A 26,464-nucleotide genomic window follows, 5' to 3' on the forward strand; every position below is an offset into this window, starting at 1 on the left:
TGCAGAGCAGAGGCAATCATAGAATTACAGTGTTTAGGTTTTGAAGGATCTTAAAGGCCACTTAATCCAACCATCTCTCTTCTACTTCCCTCTCTCTGAAAATATCCCTCCCTTATAGTCATGTAGTCTCTGATAAAATGCCTCTAGCGATGGCAGATCACCACTTCCTCTTTTTCTTCTTCTCCTTTTTTTTTTTTTTTTTTTCTTGGCAGATCACTACTTCTGTTTTGGGATAGATTTAACTGTTCCTTTTATGTTGAGACAAAGTCTATCTGCTTGAGTTTCTACTTTTTAGTTCTGTCTTTGCAGCCTTTCAAGTTTTTTCTCCCTTTAATCTGATGTCCTTGAGATGTCTTCACATGATCAAAAGCATGGCTTCCTGGCCTTGGAATCTTTAGAGCCTTCAGTCTCTTTCCATAGCAGGAGAATAAGAAGAGAGTAGTGGAGACAAAAGTGAATCGGGACTTGGGTTAGGGGTTAGTGGTAGACAGATCAAGAGCATATATATTACATAGAAAGATCAGGATGTGACATCAAGAATTCAAAGCCAAAAAATAAGATAATCTCAATTAGAAAATCATTAAGTAAAATCATCCATCCATCCTGCATATATTGAACATTTCCCAAGAGACTGAGATATAAGGCACTACAGCAGAAAAAGAAAAGAACAAGATTAAGTTCTTGACCTTGAGGAGCTTATATTCTAGAAGAACTGAAGTCAGCTGAAGCTAATACACAAAACCAACCAACCAACCAACCAACCAACCAACCAACCAACCAACCAACCAAACTTAGGGAAGAACTCATGAGATTAGAATGGGGTGCCCAGGGAGAACTAGGTATCACCTCTACATTCAAACTCAGGTGGTCTAGTTCAGGAGGGAGACGCAGAGAAATCCCCTGACCAAAAGTGAGTGGAGAAGGTGATGCCAAAGGAAGCCCTAGAGAAGCAGTTGAGGAACTTTCTTATCAATGGTTCCACTAGGGAAAACATGCATGAGAATTGGTCATGACTAAAAAAAGGTGGTTCTTACAGTAATGGTGCTCAGTGATGCTTGACTCAGCAGTCTTGTCCTGTACTAGAGGTTAAGTACACACTTCAGGAAGTGTGGGAGAGTGCCCTTGGTGCCCATGGTAAGGCAGCAGTGACCTGGAACTAGAACATGTGGGGCCCCATCTCTGGAACTTTTGCCATTTATTAGCTATGTGACCTTAGGGAAGTCCTCTCACATTTCTTTAGGCTCAATTGGCTTCACTATGAAATGACATTAACATTATTCATTTCCGAGGCTCTTGTGATCATCATGTGATATGTATGTAATGGTGTCTGATAAGAGAGCCTATACTTGCTAGGCATTCAATAATGTTCTCTCTTTAGAAGGGGTAGGATTAGAAAAAGAAATACATTTACAGAGTCAGTCAACAGAATCTTTCTGTTCATGTGTCTGGGCATCCACTCTGGGTAGGTTAATAATTAGAAGCAGGGCCTTTAATCTAGGGAAGACATTAGACCAGAGTTTCCTCAAATGTAACTCTCACAGTCAAAATTAGTTTCCTATCCACACCATCCTCTCTCTACCATTACCAACTCACAGGTAAGTTAGCTAAGCAGGGATGACAGTATAGGGGATTCCTGTTAGAAGTGTACACACAGTGGACACTAGGGCCAGACGTGCCCCTTTCCAAGATGGATGGATGTGGGTGAGTTCCCCCATTGTAACCCTTTATCCCTTTCTGGGAGACCCACATTTTTACCTACCTTACTGCCAGGTTTGGGACCCCTCTTCTTTGGGAATTTCAAAGGTTCAGCTGACTTGGACGGGGTAGAGATGGGGTGGGGAATTAGGGGCTTGGGTGTCCGGCCCCGCTTCTTTCCTGGTTTACGCCCCCTCTGCCCTGGTTGATGGTCCAACATAGTTTTGGTGTTGCTGTGGGTGCTGGGCTTCTCAGTGTTCACATCGGATGCAGGATAGGGATTCTTTGGAATCACAACTGCAAGAAAAAGACTCATTCTATCACCCCCTCCACCCACCTGCCTTCCCATCCCAAACAGAGGGAAAAAAAACCCTGCTACTTCTGCTTGGGTAGTTTTATCCCAAGAAGCTAGCTTCCTGGCTTCTGACCTAAATGTGAGAAAATCTCACAGGAGAACTGAATTTAGATTGGTTAGGATTGGAAGTTTTAATTATTTCTGGCAGATGCAGAGACAATATTAAATTTTTCTCCCCATGGCATCTAGTTAAAGCATATAAACAGAACCATAGTCTCAGAGATGGAATGACTTTTAGAACCCTACTCTCTTCCTGCTAAGAATGAAGATCCAAGGCTCAAAAGAGGAAATGATACCTTCAGGTTACACAGTGAATAGGGTTAAGGACTTATGTTTTAAACTGGGCCCTGACAACCAAGTTGGGGATTTCCTACATCAATTCACTTAAAGTTTTAGTGCAATTATTGCAATGAGTAGTGAAACACACGGACATACATACACACATCTGACAGTACCTCTCCTCACTTCCTTACTTTAAAAACCTTTTCTCCATATTACCTTTCAGGTAAAGTCCAAGTTCTTTATCCTGATATCTAGGCACTTTTGTGACTTTATCCCTGACTTGCTCTCTAGTTATGTCTGATGTCACTTCCTGACACACATCCCACCATGTTCTAGCCCAACTGTTTTCTGAACACCAATTCATTCGAGCAAACATCAATACTCAGTTTTCAACACTCAGCTCCAGGGCCACCTCCTTATTGCGGTCTTGGGTGACTATTCCCCAACTAAGTCAGCACCACTCCACCCCCCATCCAAGCATTCTACAGACATCTATGTCAGGACACTTTCCGTTTTACTGTGACTATTTATCTTCTCTTTAAGTGCTTCTAGGTAAGGGACATCTTCACAAATAATATTGAGCACTTACTATAGGTTAGCAAAACATAGTTTTTACTCTCCCGGAGCTAACCTCCTAGTTGGGGAGACAGAAAACAGACAAATAAATCTGTAACATAAGGGCAGGAAGTGCTGTACTTAAAACTAAAGGAGGGGGGTAGGAACGCCCACTTTGAGGAAGTGACGTTTACACAGAGCTCCCAAATGAAATAAAGGCAAAGCATTATGAAGAGCTGAGGAAAGGGCCTTCCAAGCAGGGGGCACGTAACAAGTGCAAAGATCCAGGGATGGGGACATGTTAGTGTGTCTGAGAAACGGTAAGGACATCAGGATAGTGAGGGTTGAGTGAGCCAAGAGTGGTGGGAGATCAGGTTAGAAAGGAAGGAGCAATAAGATCGAGCAGGACTTTGCAGAGGAGGAAAATGAATTTGAACTTTCTAAGTATGAAGGGAAGCTGCTGGAGGGCTATGAGCAGGGGAGTGGCAGGAGGGCTTCTCTGAGAGGGGAGGGAGCAGGGGTAGAACTAGGGAGGCTAGTTCATAAGCTAATTTCAGTGGGCAAGCAGAGGATAATGCTGCTTATGCTTCGAGGTAGGATATAATAAATTATGGTGGTGTGGTGTTGCATGAGCAATGAAGTGTCAGATACATTCTTGAAGAGACACTGCAGTGTTGTGGAAATCACAGGGACCAGATGAACTGGAATTCCAGACCTGAGTGGGGAGGGCTTCCGAGGTAGCTGACACTGTTTTCTTTCCTGAGGGCATCTGCCAGTTTGGGGCATGAACTGAGGCTCAGGCTTGGCCTGTACAGAGGACCTCTACTGGGGGAAGGAGAAATCCAACAGGCTGCTGTGACTGATTGGAACGTGAGCTCTGTAAGTGTGGGCCATTTTCGCCACGGGGCATTTGCTGAGTTCTGAGCCTGAGCAATGGAGATATGAAGCTGGGCTGAGAGCATCTAACAAGGCAGAATGAAATCTCTCATAATGTTGTGGTTTTAGGAGATAAATAAGGTCCTACTAGAAGGAGGAGGTCTGCCTCAAACATACCTCCTCAAGAGAAATGCCATATTCTGAAACTATAAGGTGTAAGCAGTTAAAGAGCCACACCCCTAACCTCTCAAAGGTAGGACAGTCTCTTGCAATTTTTCAGGGCTAAGGAGATAGTGACCCATTAGGTTCTCAATCAAGAGCCCAGGAGAGCCCACATCCAAGGAACAGGGATAAGCTATAGCTACAATCCAGACCCGGAGTAGTTCAATCCATGATTAGGCTGAGAGAATCAGGCCCTTCTCCTAATTAGATTAACAGGGGACAGGAAAAATTATTTCTGATGAAAGACATTAGCGGGAGCCTTAACAGTTCTTTTATATAAAATATTCAGTAGATCACACAAAAAACATTGGATATAATAAGAGGCAGAAAAAAGTGATTGGTAATCAAGAGAAAAAACATAGACAACAGATCTATATATGATCCAGATAGAGGAAGAGAGACTTTAAAATAAAATCATTATTAATATGTTAAAGAAAGCAGAGGAAAGATGAACAAAATGTAAGAAAAGGTAACACCCACAAAAAGCTGGAATCTATATGAGAAATTAAATGAACATCCTGGAATTAAAAATATGAGACATTAAGAACTCATTGGATAGATTAAAGGGAAGACAAGATCCAGCAGAAAAAAGAATTAATGAACTTGAAGGAAAATCAATAGAAAACATCCAAAGTGAAGAAAAGTATGGAAAAAACACATTAGTGCATTAGAGATATGTGGATATAGTCAATGGATCCAAAATATGAGTATTTATAATCCCAGAGCAAGAAGACAGAGAGAATTAGGCAAAAGTAATATTTAGAAACCAATGAAAGAAGAGCTCAGCAATCTACAAGCAGCAAAATCTAAAAAACTCCTCAAACTATACCAAGACACATAGCTGTTAAACTGCTGAAAATAAAATATAAAATGAAAAAGATAAGTTTTCAAAAGTAGTCAGAGAGGAAAGAAGCATCTTATAGGAGCATCAATAAGACTGATGGCTGACTTTTTAACAGAAACTATAGAAGCCAGAAGCAACAGAATGATATGTTTAAGGGGCTAAGATATACAAACTGCCAACCTAGAGTTCTATACCCAGGGAAAGTATCCTTCAAAATGAAGGTAAAATAATATTTTCAGATAAATCAAAGCTGAGAGAATTTGTTACTAGTAGACCTAAACTAAAGGAAATAAAATGAAAGTTTTTCAGGCTGAAGGAAAGTAATCCCACATAGAAAGATGGAACTGCAGAAAGAAATGAGCGTAAGAAAGGGTAACTAACTATATGGCTAGATTTAAAAGAAGTCAGAACAAGAACCAACTATTTAGAACAAGAACTTATAAAATGGCTTGTAGAGCTTATAAAATATGTATTAGTAAATTATATGAAATCAATAGCACACAGGATGGAAGCAGGGGATAAAAGGAGCCAAACTTTGTTAAGAATTTTGCATTATTTGGGGATTGGTTACAAAGCACTTACTTAAGGAAGACTTTGATAAATCCATGATACATACTTGCGTAGTATAACTAACTGAAATAAATAAGGTCTACTATATTTAATTCTAATTAAATAATTATACAAGAACGTATACTTAAAGCTAAGGAGAGAGAAATGAAAGGATAAAATATATCTGATTAATCCAAAAGAAGGCAAGAAAGGAAGAATAAAGAAATGAGGAAGAACTCAAAGAGAAAACAGAAAGCAAAATGCAAAACAGTAAACTTAAATCCAAATAAATGATTATATTAAATACAAGTGGATTAAGTAAAACAATTAATAGGAAAAAAATTACCATAGTGCACCAAAGCCCCCCCCCAGTACTCCATTATATCTGTTTATATGAGGGCCCTGAAATATGACATAGATAAAAAGATATAAACAGATGTAAAAACATATACCCTACCAGCATTAAATGAAAGAAAGCTCTTGTGGCTATATTAATATCAGATAAGTCAGTCTTTAAGGCAAGAAGTATGACTAGACTAAAAAGGAACATTTCATCAAGATAAAATAGTCAGTTTAAAAGGAAGCTATTTATAACCTTAAATTTATATATACCTAATAACACAAAATACACAAAGTGAAAGTTTAGAAAACGAAGAGGACAAATAGACAAATCCAAATTATAAGTTACAGATTATAACATCTCTCACTCAGTAACTGATAGGTTAAGAAGTTAAAAAACACACACACACACAACAGTAAGGGTGGGGAAGATGTGAATAACTCAATTAACTAATAACATAACCAATTAACCAACCAACTTATTTGACACATCAGGACACTACTCTCAATATGTACAGAATGTGCTTTCTTTGAAAAGAAATGCTTATGGAATATGCTGAGTGAACAAAGCACTCCTGAATAAAGTTCAAAGAACTGCAATCATACAGAACATGTTCTCTAACCACGGTGGAATTAATTAATTAACTTATTATGGTTTTAGTCTTAGCCACAGTCTTCAATAACATTTATTTTTAGAAAACACTGTTGCTTTGGTGTTTTAGGAAAACATTTATAAATCACTCTGAATTAATACATTCTAAAGCAGCAGGAAGATAAACAAGTTGTTGTGTTCAGTTCTACTACCAGTAACACAGAAATATTTATAGGTCTTTTGTGCCAGCGGATTCAATTTATACGTTTGCATTTGTTTGTTTATTCTAATCACTGCTTAATAAATTATGTTTTAGAAGAGAAAGGCAAAGTGTGAAAAGGAAGAATGTTATATTTTTCCGCTTTGATACCTTGAGTCTTTTTACCTTTAAAAAATTTTTTTTGAGTATAGTTGACATACAATGTTACATTAGTTTCAGGTGTACAACACAGTGATTTAACATCCCGTTACATGTTATGCTATACTCACAACAAATGTAGCTAACATCTGTCACCATACAATGCTATTATAATATCATTAGCTATATTGCCTATGATGTAGCTTTTATTTTCACAACTTATCCATTCTATAGCTGGAAGCCTGTATCTCCCATTGCCCTTCACCCAACCACAGTGGAATTTACATAGAAATCAATAACAGGAAATTCACTGGAAAAATCCCAAATGCTAAGAAATAACTCTCAAACACCAGGGAAATAAAAATAGAAATAAGAAAATTCTTGAAACTTAAAATTCATGAAAATATGACAAATCCAAATGTGTGAGATTTAGCTAAAGCGGTGTCCAGAGGGAAATGAATAGCTTTAAATGTTTATATTAGAAGAGAAGAAAGGTTAAATATCAATGATCTAAGCTTCTATTTCAAAAAAGTAGGAAAAGAACAGCAAACTAAACTCAAAAAAAAGTAGAAGTAAGGAAATAATATAAGTGAGTGGATAAGTCAATGGAAAAAAGAAAACAGACATATTACAGAGAAAATCATCAAAGGTTGGTCCTTTGAAAAAAGAACCCTTTGATAAGCCTGATTAAGAAATGCAAAAAGGAAACACAATCTACAAATATCAAGAATAAAAGAGTGGATTTCATTAAAATTCAGACATTATGAAGGTAATAACAGGACATAATGAGTAACTTTATGCAACCACATTTGAAAATTTAGATGGAATGGGGCAACTTCCTTGAAAAGACAACTTATTAAAATGGACACAAGACCAAACAGAATATGAAGGCCTGTGTACATAATTAAGAAATTGAAATTGAAATGAAAAACCTTTCTGCAAAGAAAATTTCAGGCCCAGATGCCTTCACTGGTGAATTCTAACAAACATTTAAAGAAGAAATAAAAATAACAATAGACTGTACAAAGCCTCTTCAGATAAATGGAAGACGGACACTCCCCAACTCATTTTATGAGGCCAGTGTAATCCTCATACCAAAACATGCAAAGATATTACAAGAAAACAAAACTATAGATATCCCTCAAGAGCACAGATGCAAAATCATTAACAAAATATTAGCAAATTGAATCCAGCAGTATATAAAAAGGATACTATATTGTGACTAAGTAGAGTTTGTATCTCAGACATACAAAGGTTGTTTAACAGAAAGAAAAAAATCAGCTGAACTTACCACATATACAAATTAAGAGGAGAACCCATATGTCATCTCGAGAGGTGCAGAAAAAAAAAAACATTTGACAAACTTTAATACTCATTCATGATAAAAATTATCAGGAAATTTGGAATTTCCTTAAGGTAAGGGCATCTATAAAAAAACCAATAGAGGCAACTGCATACTTAATGGTGAAATACTGAATACTACCTTACTGAATCAGGGAACAAGATAAAAATATTCACTACCATCACTTCTATTCGACATTGTATGGAAGGCCAATGTAACAAGAAAAAAATAAAAGCTATGTTAAAAAGAAGCATTTGCAGATGGCATGATTTTTTACATAAACCATACCTCCTCGCATCTACAAAATCTACTTAAAATAAAAAAAATGAGGGCACCTGGGCAGCTCAGTTGGTTAAGCATCTGGCTCTTGACTTTGGATCAGGTCATGATCTTACAGTTCCCGAGATAGAGCCCCGCATCGGGGTCTGTGCTGACAGTGCAAAGCCTTTGGTTTCTCTCTGCCCCTCCCCCACTCATGCACATGCTCTCTTTCCTGCTATCAAAATAAAGAAATAAACTTAAGAAAATAAATTTGGAAAGGTCACTAGATATAATTCAATATACAAAGATCTATTTCTATATATATTAATAATTAGAAAATGAAATTTAAAAACCCTAAGTCAAATACTCAGTGAAAGATATGCAATATAATTACACTAAAAACTGTAACACATTCTAAGAGAAATGAAAGAAGATCTAGATAGCACATGGCCATGAAGAGATCCATCACCTTCAGGGTTTGGAAGACTCAAACTGCCCTCTCAATGCTCATCAAATTGATTTAAAGAGTCCATGCAATTCCAATCAAAATCCCAGCAGTTTTCCTGTAAAGTGTGTGTCCATATTAAGAAGTTAATTCTAAATTTTATTAGGAAATGCAAAGGATCTAGAATAGCCAAGTCAATCTTGATAAATAATAACAAAGCTGGAGGGAATACTTACATAGTTAGATATCAAGGCTCATTGTAATAGAGTAATTAAGACATGTGATACTGGTGGTAAGGACAGATAGTCAAATGGATCATTGGAACAAAACAGGATCCAGAGATAGACCTACATATCCACAGTCATCTTATTTATGCTAAAGGTGCCCCTGAAATTCTATGGTGGTGGTGGTGGTAGAGGGAAACATGACTTCTTCAATAAAATTGTGCTGAGTCAAACAGATATCCATATGGAAAAGACTGAGACTTGAACCCTACGCTTCATATCAGATACAAAAATTAACATGAAATCTAAAACATCAAACTTTTCCAGGAACAGAGGGGAGTATCTTCAAAACTTTGGTGTAGGCAAGCTTAAACATGGCACGCAAAGCATTAATTATTAAAAAAGTGACACACATGACTTCATTAAAATAAAAAATTTCTGTTCCTCAAAAGACAACATTAAGAAAAAGAAGCCTGGGGAGTGGGAAAGGATACACCAAACATGTATGTCAGAAAAGTAATATCCAGAAAATATTTAAAAACTCCTAAAAATATGGAATGAAAAGAATGAGAATCTAAATTTATAAAGATGAGACTGGAAGAGCCATGTCACAAAACTGAATATACGAACAGCCGATAAGGATATGAAAGGCTGCTGAACATTATTAGTTATCAGTAAAATGTAAATTAAAACTACAAGATGCTATATCTCCACCAAAACTGCTAAAATTGAAGGTCTGACCATACCTGTATTGGTGAGGAGTACCAAGTAACTAGCGCACTTGTGCATTGCTGATGGGAATGGACATCACTCTGAAAAACGTTTAGCTTTATGCTCTCCCTCAGCAATTCCACGCCTTGGGATATACCCTAGAGGAACGAGAGGCATAGCCAACAAAGGACATGTACTAGAATGTTCACAGCAGCATTTTTCAGAAGCCTCCCTGGGCGGAATTTCAGGCATTATCTAAAAGGTCTGAAGATGTACATACTCCAGGATTCAGCGATTCCAATCTCAGGTATAAACTCCAGAGAAATTCTTGAGCATGTACACTTAACATATATGTAAATGAATGGTTATAGCAGTGTTATCTGTAGTAACTGGAAACCTGATACGGTCCAGTGTCCATTAATGGCAAAACGTACTTTAAAAAACGTAGTTTTCAGAGTATGGTCTGGGAACTCTTTCCTTAAAATCCTTTTAGGGGTCTGTAAGATGAAAATTATTTTCATGATACTAAACTATTATCTCCTTTTTCCACTCTCATTCTGTCACAGTGGAGTTTTCCAGAGGCTATATAGGTGATATCTTCATTCTGACAGTGTACTTGTATCGTACATTAAGTATATTCTTATGTTTTAAAAAGTTCTAGGTTTTAATTTCTAATACAGTGATATGGATGACCCCCATTAGGACCTTGGGGTCTTTAAGGATACAAAGGATTCCTGATGCCAGTGGGTTTGAGAACCACTGATCTAAAATTATAATCCTTTCCTTGCCTTTCTTTTTCCAACACACTTACCTAGAAAAACCCCAGTCTAATTCTCTACCCATTCCACACCCAAACCTGAGTAACTGAACATGCCAAATGTTGAAACTGATTACTGTAGCCCCTAAGATTGCCCCCTGTATCTCTAGCCAGAGACCATGGAACTTGCGCTGGGCAGGGAGGTAAGTCATTTACTTTGGAGTTCCTGCCATCACCTGACAAGGTGCCAAGTTCCTAGCTGGGACCTAGCACATGTTTGTAGAATAAAAACAAACAAACAGACAGACATGAGATGAACTGAACAGGCCTTTAAGTGGCCTTCTAACAGTCCAAAAATACTGTTTTTCCTCCTCCTCCTTTCCCTTAAGGCTAGATATAAAAGTCCATGATGCCAACTGTTAAAGAGGTTGCCCTCTCCAGCCTGAGAGATCTGGGCAGAAGAAACTAACCAATTATATTTAACGGTTCAGAAAAATCAGGGCATGCAGGTCATGTGTGAGAATCGAGCACTGAGATGAAGCCTCATACTAAATTAAAAGCTTCTTAATAATGGATTTCTTAAGCTACCCTTAGGGATTCCAGGATGTGGAAGCTCTTCCCATCAGGAAGCCCTATTCTGCCACATTCTAACTTAATTATCCTAGTTGGAAAAAAAAATGAGAGTGCTATCAGGGGACTGGGGATCTAATTCTATTTCTGTCCCTTATGGTGTGACCTTGAGCGTGTCATTTAAGCATAATTTTTTCTTATTTTTCCAAATGCAAATAATTAAATAATTTAATGACTGTCCTACTTCAAAGAGAAATGAAAGATCAGAATTTCTCTAACACATTTTGATGCTACTGAGTTTGACAGCATTATACCCTTAATCAATGATACTTTGACAAAATTCTTACACATTCATGTGGTCTTCCTAACAATCTTGTGAAAGCTGACATGTTATCCTCCTTTGGCAATGAAGGAGAGCCAGCCTCAGAGAAGTGAAGTGGCAGAGCCAGGGAAGAGTCTAGTCTTCGGAGTCTTCACAGGCACACATTCTGCCATATAGCCTAGGAGGAAGGAAGCAATCCCTCTTCCTTCATAAGCGCAAGACAGGGCAATTCATATGTTAATTAGTTAGCCACATCAGTTGAAAATTTAGTAAATTATCTCAAGTGAAAAAAACCACACCACAATTGATGTCCGAGAAAAGCATAATGTTGAGAAGGTTAGTAATCTTTACACCATCACAGTTCAGTGCGTATGGACTGGTGTAGGCAAGGTACAAGGGAAACTTGGAACATACTGATCAGTAAGTAATGGAGATGCTCAGATGCTCAGAATGATGGGGTCATGCCAAGAAGACCCAGGAGCTAACTTCAAGGGGTTTCCACTGGCCAAATGTGGAACATTTTGAGCCTCAAAACAAATAATGATAATAAGAAATCATGATTGAATCAATTAAGTGTGGGTCCATACTGATGCAACTAGTGCATAAATAAAACAGAGGAGAAGAGAAAGCTGTTGCTTATAGTAGAGCCCCAACTAATAAATGTGGAAGAAGTGAGGGAATTAGAAAATGCCCACTTGGGGGGCACCTGGGTAGCTCAGTCGGTTGAGCGTCCGACTTAGGCTCAGGTCATGATCTTGCGGTTCATGGGTTCGAGCCCCATGTTGGGCTCTGTGCTGACAGCTAGCTAAGAGCCTGGAGCCTGTTTCAGATTGTGTGTCTCCCTCTCTCTCTCTGACCCTCCCCTGCTCACGCTGTCTTTCTCCCTCTCTCAGAAATAAATAAAACATTAAAAAATATGGCCATTTGGGTAATAACTGACTCGGGTGAGACTCTTCCATAGATGCTAACTAAAACTACTGGGTGAAAATTTGGTGAGAAACAGAAAATTGATAGTTTCAAAGTGTTTCTCCACTGGAGAAATTTCTCCACAAGATTATTAATTACAAAGGAATGAACTGAAAAACTCAGTACATACCACCCTAACCAAGTAACCAAAGTTACCACGGTAATGGGACAGATATCCTGTATCTCCAAATGTGATGCTTTGAGATGAATGTCATTTTCAGAACATTAATGTCACAAATGTGTACTTGAGGGGTGCCTGGGTAGCTCAGTTGGTTAAGTGTCTGACTTTGGCTCAGGTCATGATTTCGTGGTTCTTGGGTTCGAGCCCTGCGTCAAGCTCTGTGTTGACGGCTCAGAGCCTGGAGCCTGCTTTGGATTCTGTGTCTTTCTCTCTCTCTCTGCCCCTCCCTGGCTCACACTCTGTCTCTCTCACTCTCTCTCTTTCTCAAAACTAGATAAAACACTAAAAACATGTATGACTGGAAATGTATAACCAAAAATATATAACCTAATCATGAGGTAATATCAAGCAAACCCAAATTGAGACCTTCTCTATAAGATAACTGGACAAACATTTATAAAGAAATATTGAGGTCATGAGAGACAAGGAAGAGAATGACAGACAAACTGTTTCAGATTAATGGAGACTAAAAAGACATGACAAACACAACTCTGGTTTTCATTCCGGGAAAGGGCATTACTGGGACAACTGACAAAATATGAATAAGGTTTATAGATTAGCTACTGGTATTGTATTGATATTAATTTTCTGGTTTTAATAATGTCAGAAGGCCTACAGATTAGGTCTAAACACTATATCAGTATTAGTTTTCTGATTTTTAAAAGATTTTATTTTTAAGTGATCTCTACACCCAATGTGGGGCTTGAACTCACAACCCCAATATCAAGAGTCACATGTTCCACCGACTGAGTCAGCCATGCACCCCTAATTTTCTGATTTTAATACTAATACTATACTTATAGAAGAGCATGCTCTTACTTTTGGAAAATTTACACTAAAGTCTTTAATAGTAAAGGGACATTATTATGCAAATCATTGTCAAATGGTTCAGAATACATATTAGTTATTTACAGAGACTAATACTGCAAATGTGATAAAAGTTATTATTTAGAGAATTTTTTGTTTTAAAAAAAATCTTAAGTTCATTTATTTGAGAAAGAGAGGGGGAGAGGGGCAGAGTGAGGCAGAGAGAGTCCTAAGCAGGCTCTGTACTGTCAGGGGTTCTATCTCATGAATTGCAGGATCATGACTTGAGCCAAAATCAAGAGTCAGATGCTCAACAGGCACCCCTGGAGAATTCTTTGTACTCCTGTTGTAATTTTTCTGTAATGCTGAAATTACGTCAAAATAAAGTTTTAAAAGAGATTCACGAGTGTGGTACCAAAATGTACACATACATAGGGGTTATAAGGACCTGGAGTTGGGAGTGACTCACTCTGCAAGGGAAGGGAGAGGCGGGGCAAGGGAGACATGCAGGTGAGATTGTTGGGCAAGATTTCAAATACACAATTTATCTTTTGAAGATACGAACAGATCTTGCATTAGGAAAACGGCAAGGGTGGAAGGTGAGTAAGGGTACTTTAAACAGAGGAGACAGTATGTAGAAAGGCATAGAGCAAAAAAAAGAACGGTTACACGAGGACCTGCGGGTAGTTGTGTGTGGCTTAAGTCCATATGAAGGAGAAGTGGAGAAGGTTAGAGAGAGATCCTGAAGCCAGCTTGAGAAGAGTCCTTATGACATTTGGGGAGCTCTAATGCACAAAGACTTTGCCATGAGATGCAAGGTGGGTACTATGGCCCTCTATCTGGAAAAAGTAATGGTGAGTTTCATCGTAAAGGCAAAGGCACATCTAAGGCAGGGCAGTAACACATAAAGTTGTGTAGAACTGGTCTTCCCTCCTTGATAAACTTCTTCTGATCTGTGGACATAGGTGTGTATCTAATCCTTACTCCCTTGGCCATAATAATGACTCATAATGTTGCTAAAAGACAGACAAACTGTTAAGACCAAGACTGGAGAAAAGAAGCAGTTGACAACTGGATGCCCCTAGTGATAAGGAACTGATATTTATTGGGCACTTACTGTGAAAAAGGCAGTATGGCTGTGGACAATCATTATCATCCATAACATTTAGTAGGGTGCATAAGACGCAGTATATCCTGGCAGTTAAAACAATGGGTTTTGAAGTCTTGCCTATGAAGCAAATATTATTTCTATTTAACAGATGAAGCTACTGAAACCTGAATAACTTGGACAAGGTCACATAAGTAATGAGGCAAGGCTGGAATTCAAATCCAGAATGTCTAACTCCAAAATCCTTGCTCTTTCCATCAGACCATACAGTTTTCCATCATACCATTCACTCATTTCTTCATCCATTCATCCAAAAAACATTCTGTATTAAGAATATATTATGTGGCAGGTTGGCTCCACGGTATGAACCCAGAGTTTAAGTATATAAATTAATCTCAGGTGGTGGTAAGTGCTATGAAGAAAAAACAGAGCAATGTGATAGAGAGTGACAGAAAGACAGTCAAGAAAGGCTCTTGGAGAAAGTGACATTTGATCTGAGACTGGTGTGACAGGAAGGAATCAGGCATGTGGGGATCTAGGGTAGAGTGTCCCAGCAGAGGAGACCGCAGGTGTAAAGGTCCTAAGAAAATAATAAGCTTGACTTAAGAAACAAAAAGAAGGCCAGAGAGACAACAGCAGGGTGGATACAGGGAAATAATGGCCCAAGAGAGAGTCAGAAAAACAAGTGGGGTCAGATAATGCAGGGCCTTCTGGGTCATGGCAAGAACATCCAATTTACTTTGGAAAAAGATCTCCCTGGATGGTCTGCAGAGAACAATTATGGGAAGGCAAGAATGGAAACAGAGACATCGTTAGGATGATGCTGACCATAGAAATCCATGCGAGAGGTAACAGTGGTGGAGATTAATGTGATAGCTGTGAGGGTACAAATAAGTGGATAAACACAAGATGGATTTTGTAAGCAGGGGGAGGGAAAGGATGAGTCAGGATGAATTTTAGGTTTTTAATCTTTTACCCAACAGGGAAGACTAAAGGAGTCGAAGGTTTGGGAGGCAGGTTGGGACTGGACAATCTGTTCTGGCCATATCATGAGCTAAATGACTTTTAGATATTAGAGATAACAAGTAGGTGGTCAAATAAATGAGTCTGCAGTTCTACAAAAAGGTCCAGGGTAGAAACAGAGAATTTTGGTAGTAATTAGCATATAGATAGTATACAAAGACAGAGGACTGACTGAAATCACGTGGGAGAAGATAAGAAACAGTACAGGAGAGGGCCTAGGACTGAGCCCTGGAGCACTCCAAAGAATAGAGAATGAAAAGTGAGGCCAGCCAAAGGAGGCCAAGAAGGCATAGTGAGTGGGATAAGAATTGAAAATCTAGAGAGTGTAACATCCCAGGAGCCAAGAGAAGGTAGTGGTTCAGGAAGGAGGGAGTGATCAACTGTGCTGGAAGTTAGAGACACAGCAAAAGAAGTCAGAAAAGGCTTTGTCAACTTGGGGGTCAATGTGTACTTGGTAAGAGCAGTTCACTAGAACAGTGGGGGCTGAGGAGTGAATGGAAAGTAGAAAGGTGCTTATGGAGAAGGGTTTTTTTTTTTTTTTTAAAGGAGTTTTATTGTGTGTAGTAGGCAGAATGGTCCTCAGATAGGCTCATACCTTAAACTTGGAACCTATAAATCGCAAAAGAAATTTTGCGGTGTAATTAATGTTTAACTTTTTTTTTTAAATGTTATTTATTTTTGAGGGAGAGAGAGAGAGAGGGACAGAGCACAAGCAGGAGAAGGCAGTGAGAGAGACGTAGAGAGGGAGACACAGAATCCAAAGCAGGCTCCAGGCTCTGAGCTGTCAGCACAGAGCCTGATGCAGGGTTCAAACTCATGGATCACGAGATCATGACCTAAGCCGAAGTCAGAGGCTTAACTGACTGAGTCCCCCAGGGTGCTCCAAAGTTGAACTCCTAAAATATGGGGATTATCGTAAATTATTCAAGTGGGACCAATCTAATTACACAAATCCTTTCAAGCTGAGGACATTCTCCAGCTGGAAGCAGGGGAGATGAGGCAGAAGGGGGAGATCAGAGAGATGCAAAGTGTGTGAAGGACTCAACCTTCTGTTTTGACTTTGAAGATCAAAGGGGCCACAAGCCAAGGAATGTAAAAAGCTTCTAGAAGCTAAGAGTCTGCTCTCCCCACCAGACATCAGCAAGCAAGGAAATGGAGAGCCAAGCCCTACAACTGCATGGAACTGAATCCTCCCAACAACCCTAATGACCCTGAAAGCAGATTCTTCCTCAGAGCCCCCCGGTTAATAAGAATTCAGGCTGGCTAACATCCTGACTCTAGCCATATGTGACTGGAGCAGAGAACCAATGATCTTACGTACACTTCTGACCTACAGAACTATGACGTAATAAATGTGTGTTATTTTAAGCCACCAAGTTTGTGGTCATTTGCTACAGCAGCCAGAGGAAATTAACACGCTGTGAAACTTCAGAGATGCAGGGCAAACACAGTTGAGGGAGACTTCTGAAAGACGGGGGTCATCAGAACATGTCTATATGCTGATGAGAATGAGGAGGAGGGAGAGGTTGAAGGAGGAAAGCCATGACGTAGGCAAGACAGAATGTAACAGAGAACAAGTGGAGGGCTGGCCCTTGATAAGGGCAGGGGCTCTTCAGCTACTGTGGTAACTAGCAGGCACCATGAACTGTGCCTTGGCCTCCCTACACTGCCCTGTACCAGCCTGTCGCTGGGCAATCAATGGTGATACTGAACCCTTCTCTTTGAATGTTCTTTTGTCCCCTTAAATATAATTCATTTAGCTTCCAAAGACCTCTTTGGAACATGGATGTGGCAGTATCCCCAACATCTCTTTAGGGCTTTCTTCATAGTGAATCATTCCAGTGAAACCTGGGTTGCCAGCTAAAATGAGTGTGCTTTGGAGTCATAAAGACTTGGATTTAAATCCACTACATAAGTAGGCATGAGACACTGGACAAGTCGCAAGCTCTGGGCATTTTTTTTTTAAAAAAGTGGGATTATAATGTCTATCTAACAGCACTGTAAGAATCAGGGATCATGTAAATTCCCTTAAACAGTACCTATCAAAGAGCAGATACCCCTACACAGCCTATTCTTTTACTTGTTAGCAGGTACTCTCTACGGTGCAAAAATACTGGCAAACAGTACGTGGATAGAGCCTACTAGTAAGACTGGCATGATTCCAAAGTGAGACGTGTTGAAAAGTTTATAGGCTTTGGAATCAGAATGATCTGGTTTCCACCTTGAGTCTGCCATCTTCAAGCGGTTTAATTTTGTACAAGTCATTTAACATTGCTGAGCTTACTATCTCCTTTGTAAAATGGGGATAATCTCACTCATAAGCACCATCGGAAAATTATATGAGAAGCTGTAGTAAGGTGCCCAAGACATATGAGGTCGACAGCCAATGTTTATTTTCTTCAGTTCTCAACCTGCAGAGGAAACCAACCAACATATACATGTTCTTATTAGTTTTCTCTTGAGGTCCTGGACTCGGTGAAATAAAGCTGGTGTTTCGTTTTTTGTTTTCACTGCTAGTACGAGGCACTACCTCTAGGAGGAGGGAAGTAATAGCAGAAGTGGATAGATAATCCAGGTCTCCTGATTCCTTATCTCTTTCCCCTCTCATGTGTGTGCATACATACACACACAAACATGCATTTCTTCCTTTGGTATATTTGCTCAAAATCTACTCTACTGCTTATTTTTTTTAAACCTCCCAGCTCTGTTTCTTATCAAACTCTTAATTGTTCCAAGCTTTAATTTGCATGATGGCCTTATTAATCTAATCGTATTTTGGCTAAATACTATTTTAACATAACTTCACATCTTGGGGGAATAGGAGGGGAGCTGTTCATTCTCTAATTACTTTCATTGTTGTAAGACTTTTTTTTTAGGTTTTATTTCTGAGAGAGAGAGAGAGACAGACAGACAGACACGGAGACAGCATGAGCAGGGGAGGGTCAAAGAGAGAGGGAGATACAGAATCTGAAACAGGCTCCAGGCTCTGAGCTAGCTGTCAGCACAGAGCCTGACATGGGGCTCGAACCCACGAACCGTGAGATCATGACCTGAGCCAAAGTCGGACGCTTAACCGACTGAGCCACCCCAGTGCCCCTCATTGTTGTAAGTCTTATCTCTCCAACTAGTTATAAGATTTAACTTTGGTGACCGGCCTAGAGTCCCTATGATCTGATTTTGGCTTGTATCCTGTTTTCAGCCATATCACTCTCTTGTCTATGTTGATATCCCAACAGGACCCTATGGCCAAAGTTACATGACATGTGTCCCAGCATCTTGAATCATGCTGAGGACATATTAGTAGTTCATTAAAATGTATCAAATTGGTGGTGGGGGGAAGAAGAGAGGGTGTATTCATTAAAGTGGAGCTTGCCCAGCCTCTCAGCAATAGTACCAAGTGTAAAGTCCGTGTGTCAAGTCAGTCTAAAACTGGTCTAGAAACAGCAGAACTAGGGGCGCCTGGGTGGCTCAGTTGGTTAGGGGTCTGACTTCGGCTCAGGTCATGATCTCACGGTTTGTGGGTTCGAGCCCCGTGTCGGGCTCTGTGCTGAATGCTTGCTCAGAGCCTGGAGCCTGTTTTGGATTCTGTGTTTCCGTCTCTCTCTCTCTCTTTTTCTCTCAGGAATACATAAAACAGAAAAAAAATAGAAACAGCGGAACTAATCACTAACACTTTCCTAAGGAATAAGACACAAGGAATGAAAGCTTATAGCTGTTTCCATGGAAACACATGATGGGTCTCTTTGCTATTATATAACCAACAAATTTAAATAAAGCCAAATATATTGGAGGAAAAGACCAATAAGTGACCTGGGTGGGTGGGGGGGGGGGGGTCTTAGGAAAACTATTATGTGAAGCCAGTATTCTAGAAGATCCCAAACCAGAAGATGACAAGAAATCAGGAAAGGAAGGAATAAAATAAATCTCCAGTGTTCACGTTCCAATGAACAGTGGCACGGTAAAAAGAACAGTGGCCCAGGACATAGCAAATATGGTTCTGTTTCTGAAACTAAAGTGTTATATCACTTTGGCAAATTTCTCTGTGCTCCATGTTTTATGGTCTGCCATTTCTTCAACATGCACTTCTTCAGAATAAGGGTGCTATTCTAGATAACCATAATAAACTTGTCATAATGAGTTATAAATCTCTATACCCCCGCCAAAATAGTGATTACTTATCCAGAGTAGAAACTATAGGAAACGCAAGGAGAAACAGAGTAACGCTAATGATACTTTGATACTATTCTCAGAATAAGACAAGAGGGCAAAATATAAGTAAAGATAAGGAAGACCTAAACAACACAGTCATCTGGAAGTCCATTAGTCATTCCGAGCACATGTCTACATCTAAGCTCTTGATTCTCCCATCTCTTGCCTTCAAACTTGCTCCTTTCAAGTCTTTTCCACCTCATTCCATCCTTTCAAATGGCTCAAGGATGCAGTCATCCTTGACTCCTCTCTTCTTCTCATACATATTCCATGTCCCATGAGCAGTAAATGCCATCAGCCATAATTTCAAAATACGTCCAAATTCAGGTCGCTGCTCACCATTCCCTCTCCTACTTCCTGGGTCTAAGTCACCATCAACTCTAAGCTGGGTCAATGCAATAGCCTCCTAAATGGTTTGTCCTTGCCCCTCTTGTCTAATTTCAACATAGCTACCAGAGTGAGTCTTTTATTTTTTATTTTTAAAAATAGTTTTAATTTACTTTTGAGAGAGAGAGACAGCAAGAGTAGGGGAGGGACAGAGAGAGAGGGAGACACAGAATCCAAAGTAGGCTCCAGGCTCTGAGCTGTCAGCACAGAGCCCGATGCAGGACTTGAACCTGTAAACTGTGAGATCATGACCTGAGCCCAAGTCAGACACTTAACTGACTGAGCCACCCAGGCACCCCCAGAGTGAGTCTTTTAAATGAAACATGTCATAGGTACCAGCATTCCTGTCCTCAAAACCTCCAACAGCTTCCTGTCTTACCCAGAGTTAAAGCCAAGTCCTTTTGCAGACCTAGTGAACTCCATAAGATCTGATTTATTACTTCTCTGACCTAATTTCCTACCACCCTCCCTCAATTACTCTAATAATACTGTCCTTCCTGCTATATACACTAACCTAGGGATTTTCAAACTGTCTGGTCTCAGGACTGCTTTACATTCTTAAAATTTTGGGAGATCGCAAGGAGCTTTTGTTATGTGGGTTATATCATATTAGAAATTAAAACTGAGAAATTGTGAACTTATTAATTTTTTTAATGTTTATTTATTTTTGAGAGCGAGAGAGAGACAGAGCATGAGCCAGAGGAAGGGCAGGGAGAGAAGAACCATGAGATCATGACCTGAGCTGAAATCGGATGCTTAACCAACTGAGCCACCCGGGCACCCCAAACATATTAATTTTAAGTTTAATAAAACACATGTTTATACAATATGTTTTTATGAAAATTACTGTATCTTCCAAAAGAAGACAATTTAGTGAGAATGACAATGTTTTACATTTTTGCAAATCTCTTTAATGTCTGAATATAGAAGACAGTTGGATTCTCTGCTTCTGCAATTTAATTTGCTTTTGCATTAATTCTCTGCTTCTCCTGTATATCATTTTGATTAACCTATATGAAGTATATGAAGAAAATATAGAATCATGGAGATATGTAGGTAGAAACGGGAGGTGTAGGGGCGCCTGGGTGGCTCAGTCTGTTACGCATTCAACTTCAGTTCAGGTCATGATCTCACAGTTTGTGAGTTTGAGCCCCATGTCAGGGACACCTCTGAGCCTGGAGCCTGCTTCGGATTCTGTGTCTCCTTCTCTCTCTGTCCTTCCCCTGCTCATGCTCTCTGTCTCTCTCACTCTTAAAAAATAAACATTTAAAAAAAAAAAAAGGGAGGTGTATTTAAAAAGACTTTTCAAGTAATTGTGGATATGTTCTCCTTAATATTATACCCAAACTCAACAAGGGGTAGTTTCTTAAGTGTCAACTGAAACATGGAATCTGAAACCTTACCAATGAACTTTTCATATTCTGTTAATGTTAAAATCCATTGGTCAATCTTATGCTTTGAATGGCTCTTCCATCCAAAGTACGGACGCATGATTTTGTAACATCATGTACATCTGGAAAATACTGTTTCAGTGAGTTATGCAGATTTTCCAATGTTGGCACATGTATTATGCAATATCAAAAATTCACAATACTTGACATCATCATAATCCTATCAGAAAAATCGGTATTAAGTACTGGAAAGCTGTCAAGATTTTGATGACAGACACAAGTTTTCCAAACTTTGAACTTACATTTGAAGGCTTGAATTTAATCACTGTCAACAAATGCTATTAGTGGTTTTCCTTGAAGTGACAGGCTCACTCAGTTCATGTTTGAGAAAATGTCGGCCCAATACCAAAGTTGAACAACCATAGTTTGACTGTTGGTCATTCTTCCAAGTAAAAATGGTGATCCATAAAAAAAGAGATAGTTCAGCTGACAGCTCGATCTTACAAGGGCTTTTTCTAGGGGTGACCACATACTTTGGTGTGCAATAGAACTGCTTTATTCATACTTCCCATTTCCTCACACAGACTATTAGAAAGATAGGTACTCACAGACTGGAATTTGATAAAATACATTTTACTGTTTCATCAAGAACACTTGTAAGTGAGCCTGTTGCCCCACCCCATCCCAAAGGGTGGCAGTGAAAGATGTCACTATCACTACAGTTTGGTGCCATGGCCTTAACTTGTGCCAAAGTACCAGCGGTTTTACACCATCAATGCAAATATCAATTTAGGTCAATCGAGTCAGTATTATTCTAAAACAACTTTGGAGCTCAGATCCTGTGAAAGCATCTTGGGGATGCCAAGGATTCAAGGATCACAGTTTTGAGAACTGCACTAAACACTTTACTGCTCTTCTGCACTTAAGCTTACAGCTCTCTTTGCCAGGAAAGAATTTTTTCTTTTTTGTTCAGCTATCCATATGGTACCTTTCAGTGAGATTTTCCCCGATCACCCTATATAAAATAATACCTCCACAATCCTCTGCCTCCTCCCACCCCTGGCACACTCCATCCCCCTCCTTCCTTTTGTTCTACTCAATCTTTCTAACAAGAAATTATAACTCGCTATTTACTTTCCATCTCCCCTAACTAGCACAGAAATTCCTAAGGGTAATGCTGTTATTGCCACCTCTTAGAATCATCCTTGATACATGGTAGATGCTCAATTGCTCAGTAAATCTCAGTTGAGTGAATGACTGTAACTCACAATCCAGCATTTGATCCTAGGGTTCTAGCTTGCTTAGACTGCTTTCTCAGCGGTTCATGTCTTACTTCCCTACCTCCAAGCACAGAGGCTAATCTACACTCCATGTAATCCCCAAAGCCTCTGGCACTTGTCCTGGACATACTATGTGTATTCTCTTCCCTAGAGATTATCTGCAGTTCCAGAGTCAACTCTGCGTGTAGCCAGTATGCATATATGTGGAATGGCAGAAAACTGACAAAAAATTTTAGCTGCTTCTTTCTGGTTTGCAACAATTTCTATTGTTTGTACAATAAGAATAAGATTGTAATTGGTATATAACAATCCTGACCTCAATTCGCTGGCTCTGTTTCCTACCTCAAAACATGTGGGAAGCAGAAAAAAAATTGCCATTCTGATGCTGTTTTCTGGTTGGTTTTAAGTAGAAGCTTCTTAGTTTAACAAGCAAAGGCTTATTTTTAAAATGAGCATGCTTGGCTCTGTGCAGTCAAGATCCTTAAACACATTCTCCTTCTTTGACTTAATCTTGCATTTCTGGGAGGCTAAGTTAAGGATATGTTCCTCAGCACTGAAAAAAATGCTTTAATAGGTTTATCACAGCATTGTTATAAAAGAAAATTTGGACCATCAAACTAGGGGAATATTTAAGCAGAGTTACACATCCATTCAAGTTATGTAATCATTAAAAATGACAGCTATAAAGACTCTAATAACACAGAACCAGGCAGATGATACGTTAAGTGAAAAACTGTAAAATTTCATAAACAGTGTGATTAAATTATATTTCAAAGAATTATTTGTAAAGAATAAAAATCAGAATAAAATATACAAGTTAATAATGGCAAAGGAGGGGCGCCTGGGTGGCTTAGTCGGTTAAGCATCTGACTTTCGCTCAGGTCATGATCTCGCGGTTCGTGGGTTCGGGCCCTGCGTCGGGCTCTGTGCTGACTGCCAGCTCAGAGCCTGGAGCCTATTTCAGAGTCTGTGTCTCCCTCTCTATCTGACCCTCCCCTGCTCACGCTGTCTCTCTCTCTCCCTAGGAAAAAAAAAAATAATGGCAAAGGAGATGAGGAAGATGGGAAGCTCATCAGATGAACAGATCAGGTCCAATAACAAAGACAATTATAGGGACAAATAGACACTAACCTTTTATGCCTTATTCCAATTACGAACTGGATGATTTTCCCAAAATAGAATCTTAGAGTATTACGACTCCTTTTTTTTTTTTTTTTTTTAAAAGATGGAGAAACTAAAGATTATAGGGAAAAGAATACGTGCTTAAAATCTCCCAGGAAGTTAACGGCAAAGCTGGAGCTGGACCCATGGACATTTGAATGTGATATGTGATTTTGATGAAGTTACTCCACTTCCTTACACTGTGCTTTCTTCATCTGTAAAATATATAGTGGTACTCACCTAAGGGGCCACTGTCAAGGTAACATGGAATAACATAGGATGGAACCACCACAGCACTGGCTGCATGGTGTTCGATAAACATGAGCCCCTTTCCCTTTGACTCTAGTGAACTGTTTGTTACTGTGCTGCTCCATGGGAGGCAGAGGGGCAGAGCAGGTTGGAGAGGGTTGAAAACAGAAAGGAAAAGGGGACAGCAGCCAATAGGCCCCTCTGGCAGAACAGTACTTGCAATCCCGATGGTTCTGGGACCTTGCATCACTGTGATAGCAGAAGATACAGCCAATGGGAGTCCTGACCTAGGACTAAAGTGGGCCCACCCAAGTCCAAAGACAGGGCAAGTCAGGCCACTGTCCTGTCTCCCTCTCTCCCCTGCTGTTTGTGCTCATTCCTCTCATGCTGATAATTAGCATGAAACCATCCTAATGCTTTCTACTTTGTAGAGAGTAATTTGGGCCGTATCTGGGACCAGCTGCTTTTGGAGACGCACACATTAGCAGTGATTTCTGGCCTTTTAGCCTAGTCCAAGGAAATGCCATTTCTTCACGCTCTAGCTTTTAATCACTATGGGAACTTTCAGTTTCTGCCCTGACTCTGGCGATATGCAGTTATGTCTAAGGATACAAAAGGGCAAGTATACTTTACCTAACACAATGAACATATAGTAGTTGCTTTAGTGTCTGAAATAAAAGGTATGTTTAGAAATCAAGTAGGTCTGTCAGGAGATGGCTCAGGGAGCTGTGCCTTTAAGGTTAGAAGGAACTGTATCTTTCATCGCAAATTCATCTGAACAACTGGTCTTCCTGATTGCAACTGTTGACTGATTTCAGATTTAGTTTTCTAGTTTCTGTATCTGCCTACATGTAGATCTGCTATTCTGCTGATAACATGTCTGTCTCTAACTTAGCATTTATTCTATTTCCTTAGTTTGACATCAAGTCCATGATTTCTCCAGCATCTTATCTTAGACTGCTTCCGGTTCTAAGATTCTTTAGCAATGAAAGAGTAAAGGAGTGTGGCTTAAAAAGAGCATGGCTTTTCCCAGAGAAATTGTTCTGGAATGTTTCAAACGCATTTCTTTTGCTCCAATCCCGCCTGCCACCACCTTATTTCAGATTCTCTTCATCTCTTGCCTTAATCACCAAAATGGCCGACTAGCCGGTTTCCCAGCCTCTAAGTTACCCACCCCCTCCCATTAACTCTCTCCCTTACCTGACAGGCCACACAGATCTGTCTACAACATACACACGATTGTGTCACTCGTCTGGTTAAAATATTCGAACGGTCTCTTCTTAATTGCTTGGTTAGGTCTCTTTGAACAAGCCCTGCTTATTACCTTACCTTGCCTGATTTTAGTTTTCTGACACATGCCCTGTGCGTCAGCTTTCAGGATCGACTCTCCCCAGCTTGTGCCTTGGACACGTGAGCTCCCCTTGAATGCCCCTTCCATGGGCTTCTTCAGGTGACTATCAACTCTTAAGCGTACTTAGGCAAACAACACGAATCTCAAGAAGCCCTCCCCAGCTTCCCTCTTTTAACTGATTTGATCTGAATGGTATTATTTTGAAACTTCATTTGTTTCTGGGTAATTCTTGAATATTTCACTCTATTTTTGACAACTATTTTACAAGCACTTATGTAACATGTAACTTACAGGTATTTATGTAACACACATACATTTAAACTGTCTTAATACGACCCATGAAAGACTCTCCTTCTTTATCACCATATGAAAAACATGTATCATCTGATAGCTAACCTAAATAAAACTTGGTCAAGTGACTTACTCTCACTACACATCAATCTCCCTGTTTACTAAAATAACAGCATCAGACTAGGATGACTAACAACTCAGGTTTTTGGAGAGCTTAGTATGTGCTGCTATTGCTCTAATATATGAACTCATTTAACTCCTCACAACAAGGCTTGAGTAGGAAAATTATTGCCTCCACTTTATAGATGAAGAAACTAAGGCTAAGAGAGATTAAATAAACTGTCCTAAGTCACAGAGCTAGTAAATCTCTAAAAAAGGTCCTTCTATTTTGAAAGTTCTATGAGAATTCTATGGTTCTAAAAAATACTTAAATATAAACTGAATGCAAAAGAAAGTCAAATCAGCAACAACTGTTTCTACTTTACATTCTGTTTATCCATATCTCATCTCCCCTAATGAAATTACATTCCTTGCTATACCTAACATACTTGCCAATACACAGTAGGAACTCAAATAAACATTTCTGAATAAATTACTGGATTTTCCATTTTTAGCATCATGTATTACACTAAAAGGCCAGGTATAGGTCAACAGACATTACCGGGAAAGATAAGATAAAGAAAATCCAATTACTTCTCCATGTTAATGTGGAAAATAAAATTAACACTGTTTAAAAATTTCAATGGGGGGTTGGGGTTAGC

General features: G+C 39.4%; 1 protein-coding gene across 12 annotated transcripts in view; it reads right to left on the bottom strand.

Moving 5' to 3' along the window:
* Positions 1–26,464, bottom strand: part of SCMH1 (Scm polycomb group protein homolog 1) — a 181,347-nt gene that overhangs the window by 41,804 nt on the left and 113,079 nt on the right. For 11 of the 12 annotated variants that reach the window (XM_039255952.1, XM_039255951.1, XM_039255941.1 and 8 more), the window contains one exon: positions 1,760–1,992. The exons of the other annotated variant lie outside the window; for it this stretch is intronic. In XM_039255952.1, the coding sequence (XP_039111883.1) occupies positions 1,760–1,992 (233 nt within the window). The remainder of the gene's footprint in view (positions 1–1,759; positions 1,993–26,464) is intronic. 12 annotated transcript variants of the gene reach the window in all.

This window comes from Hyaena hyaena, unplaced genomic scaffold (assembly GCF_003009895.1).
Source record: "Hyaena hyaena isolate Hyena2069 unplaced genomic scaffold, ASM300989v1 scaffold_551, whole genome shotgun sequence".
NCBI lineage: Eukaryota > Metazoa > Chordata > Mammalia > Carnivora > Hyaenidae > Hyaena > Hyaena hyaena.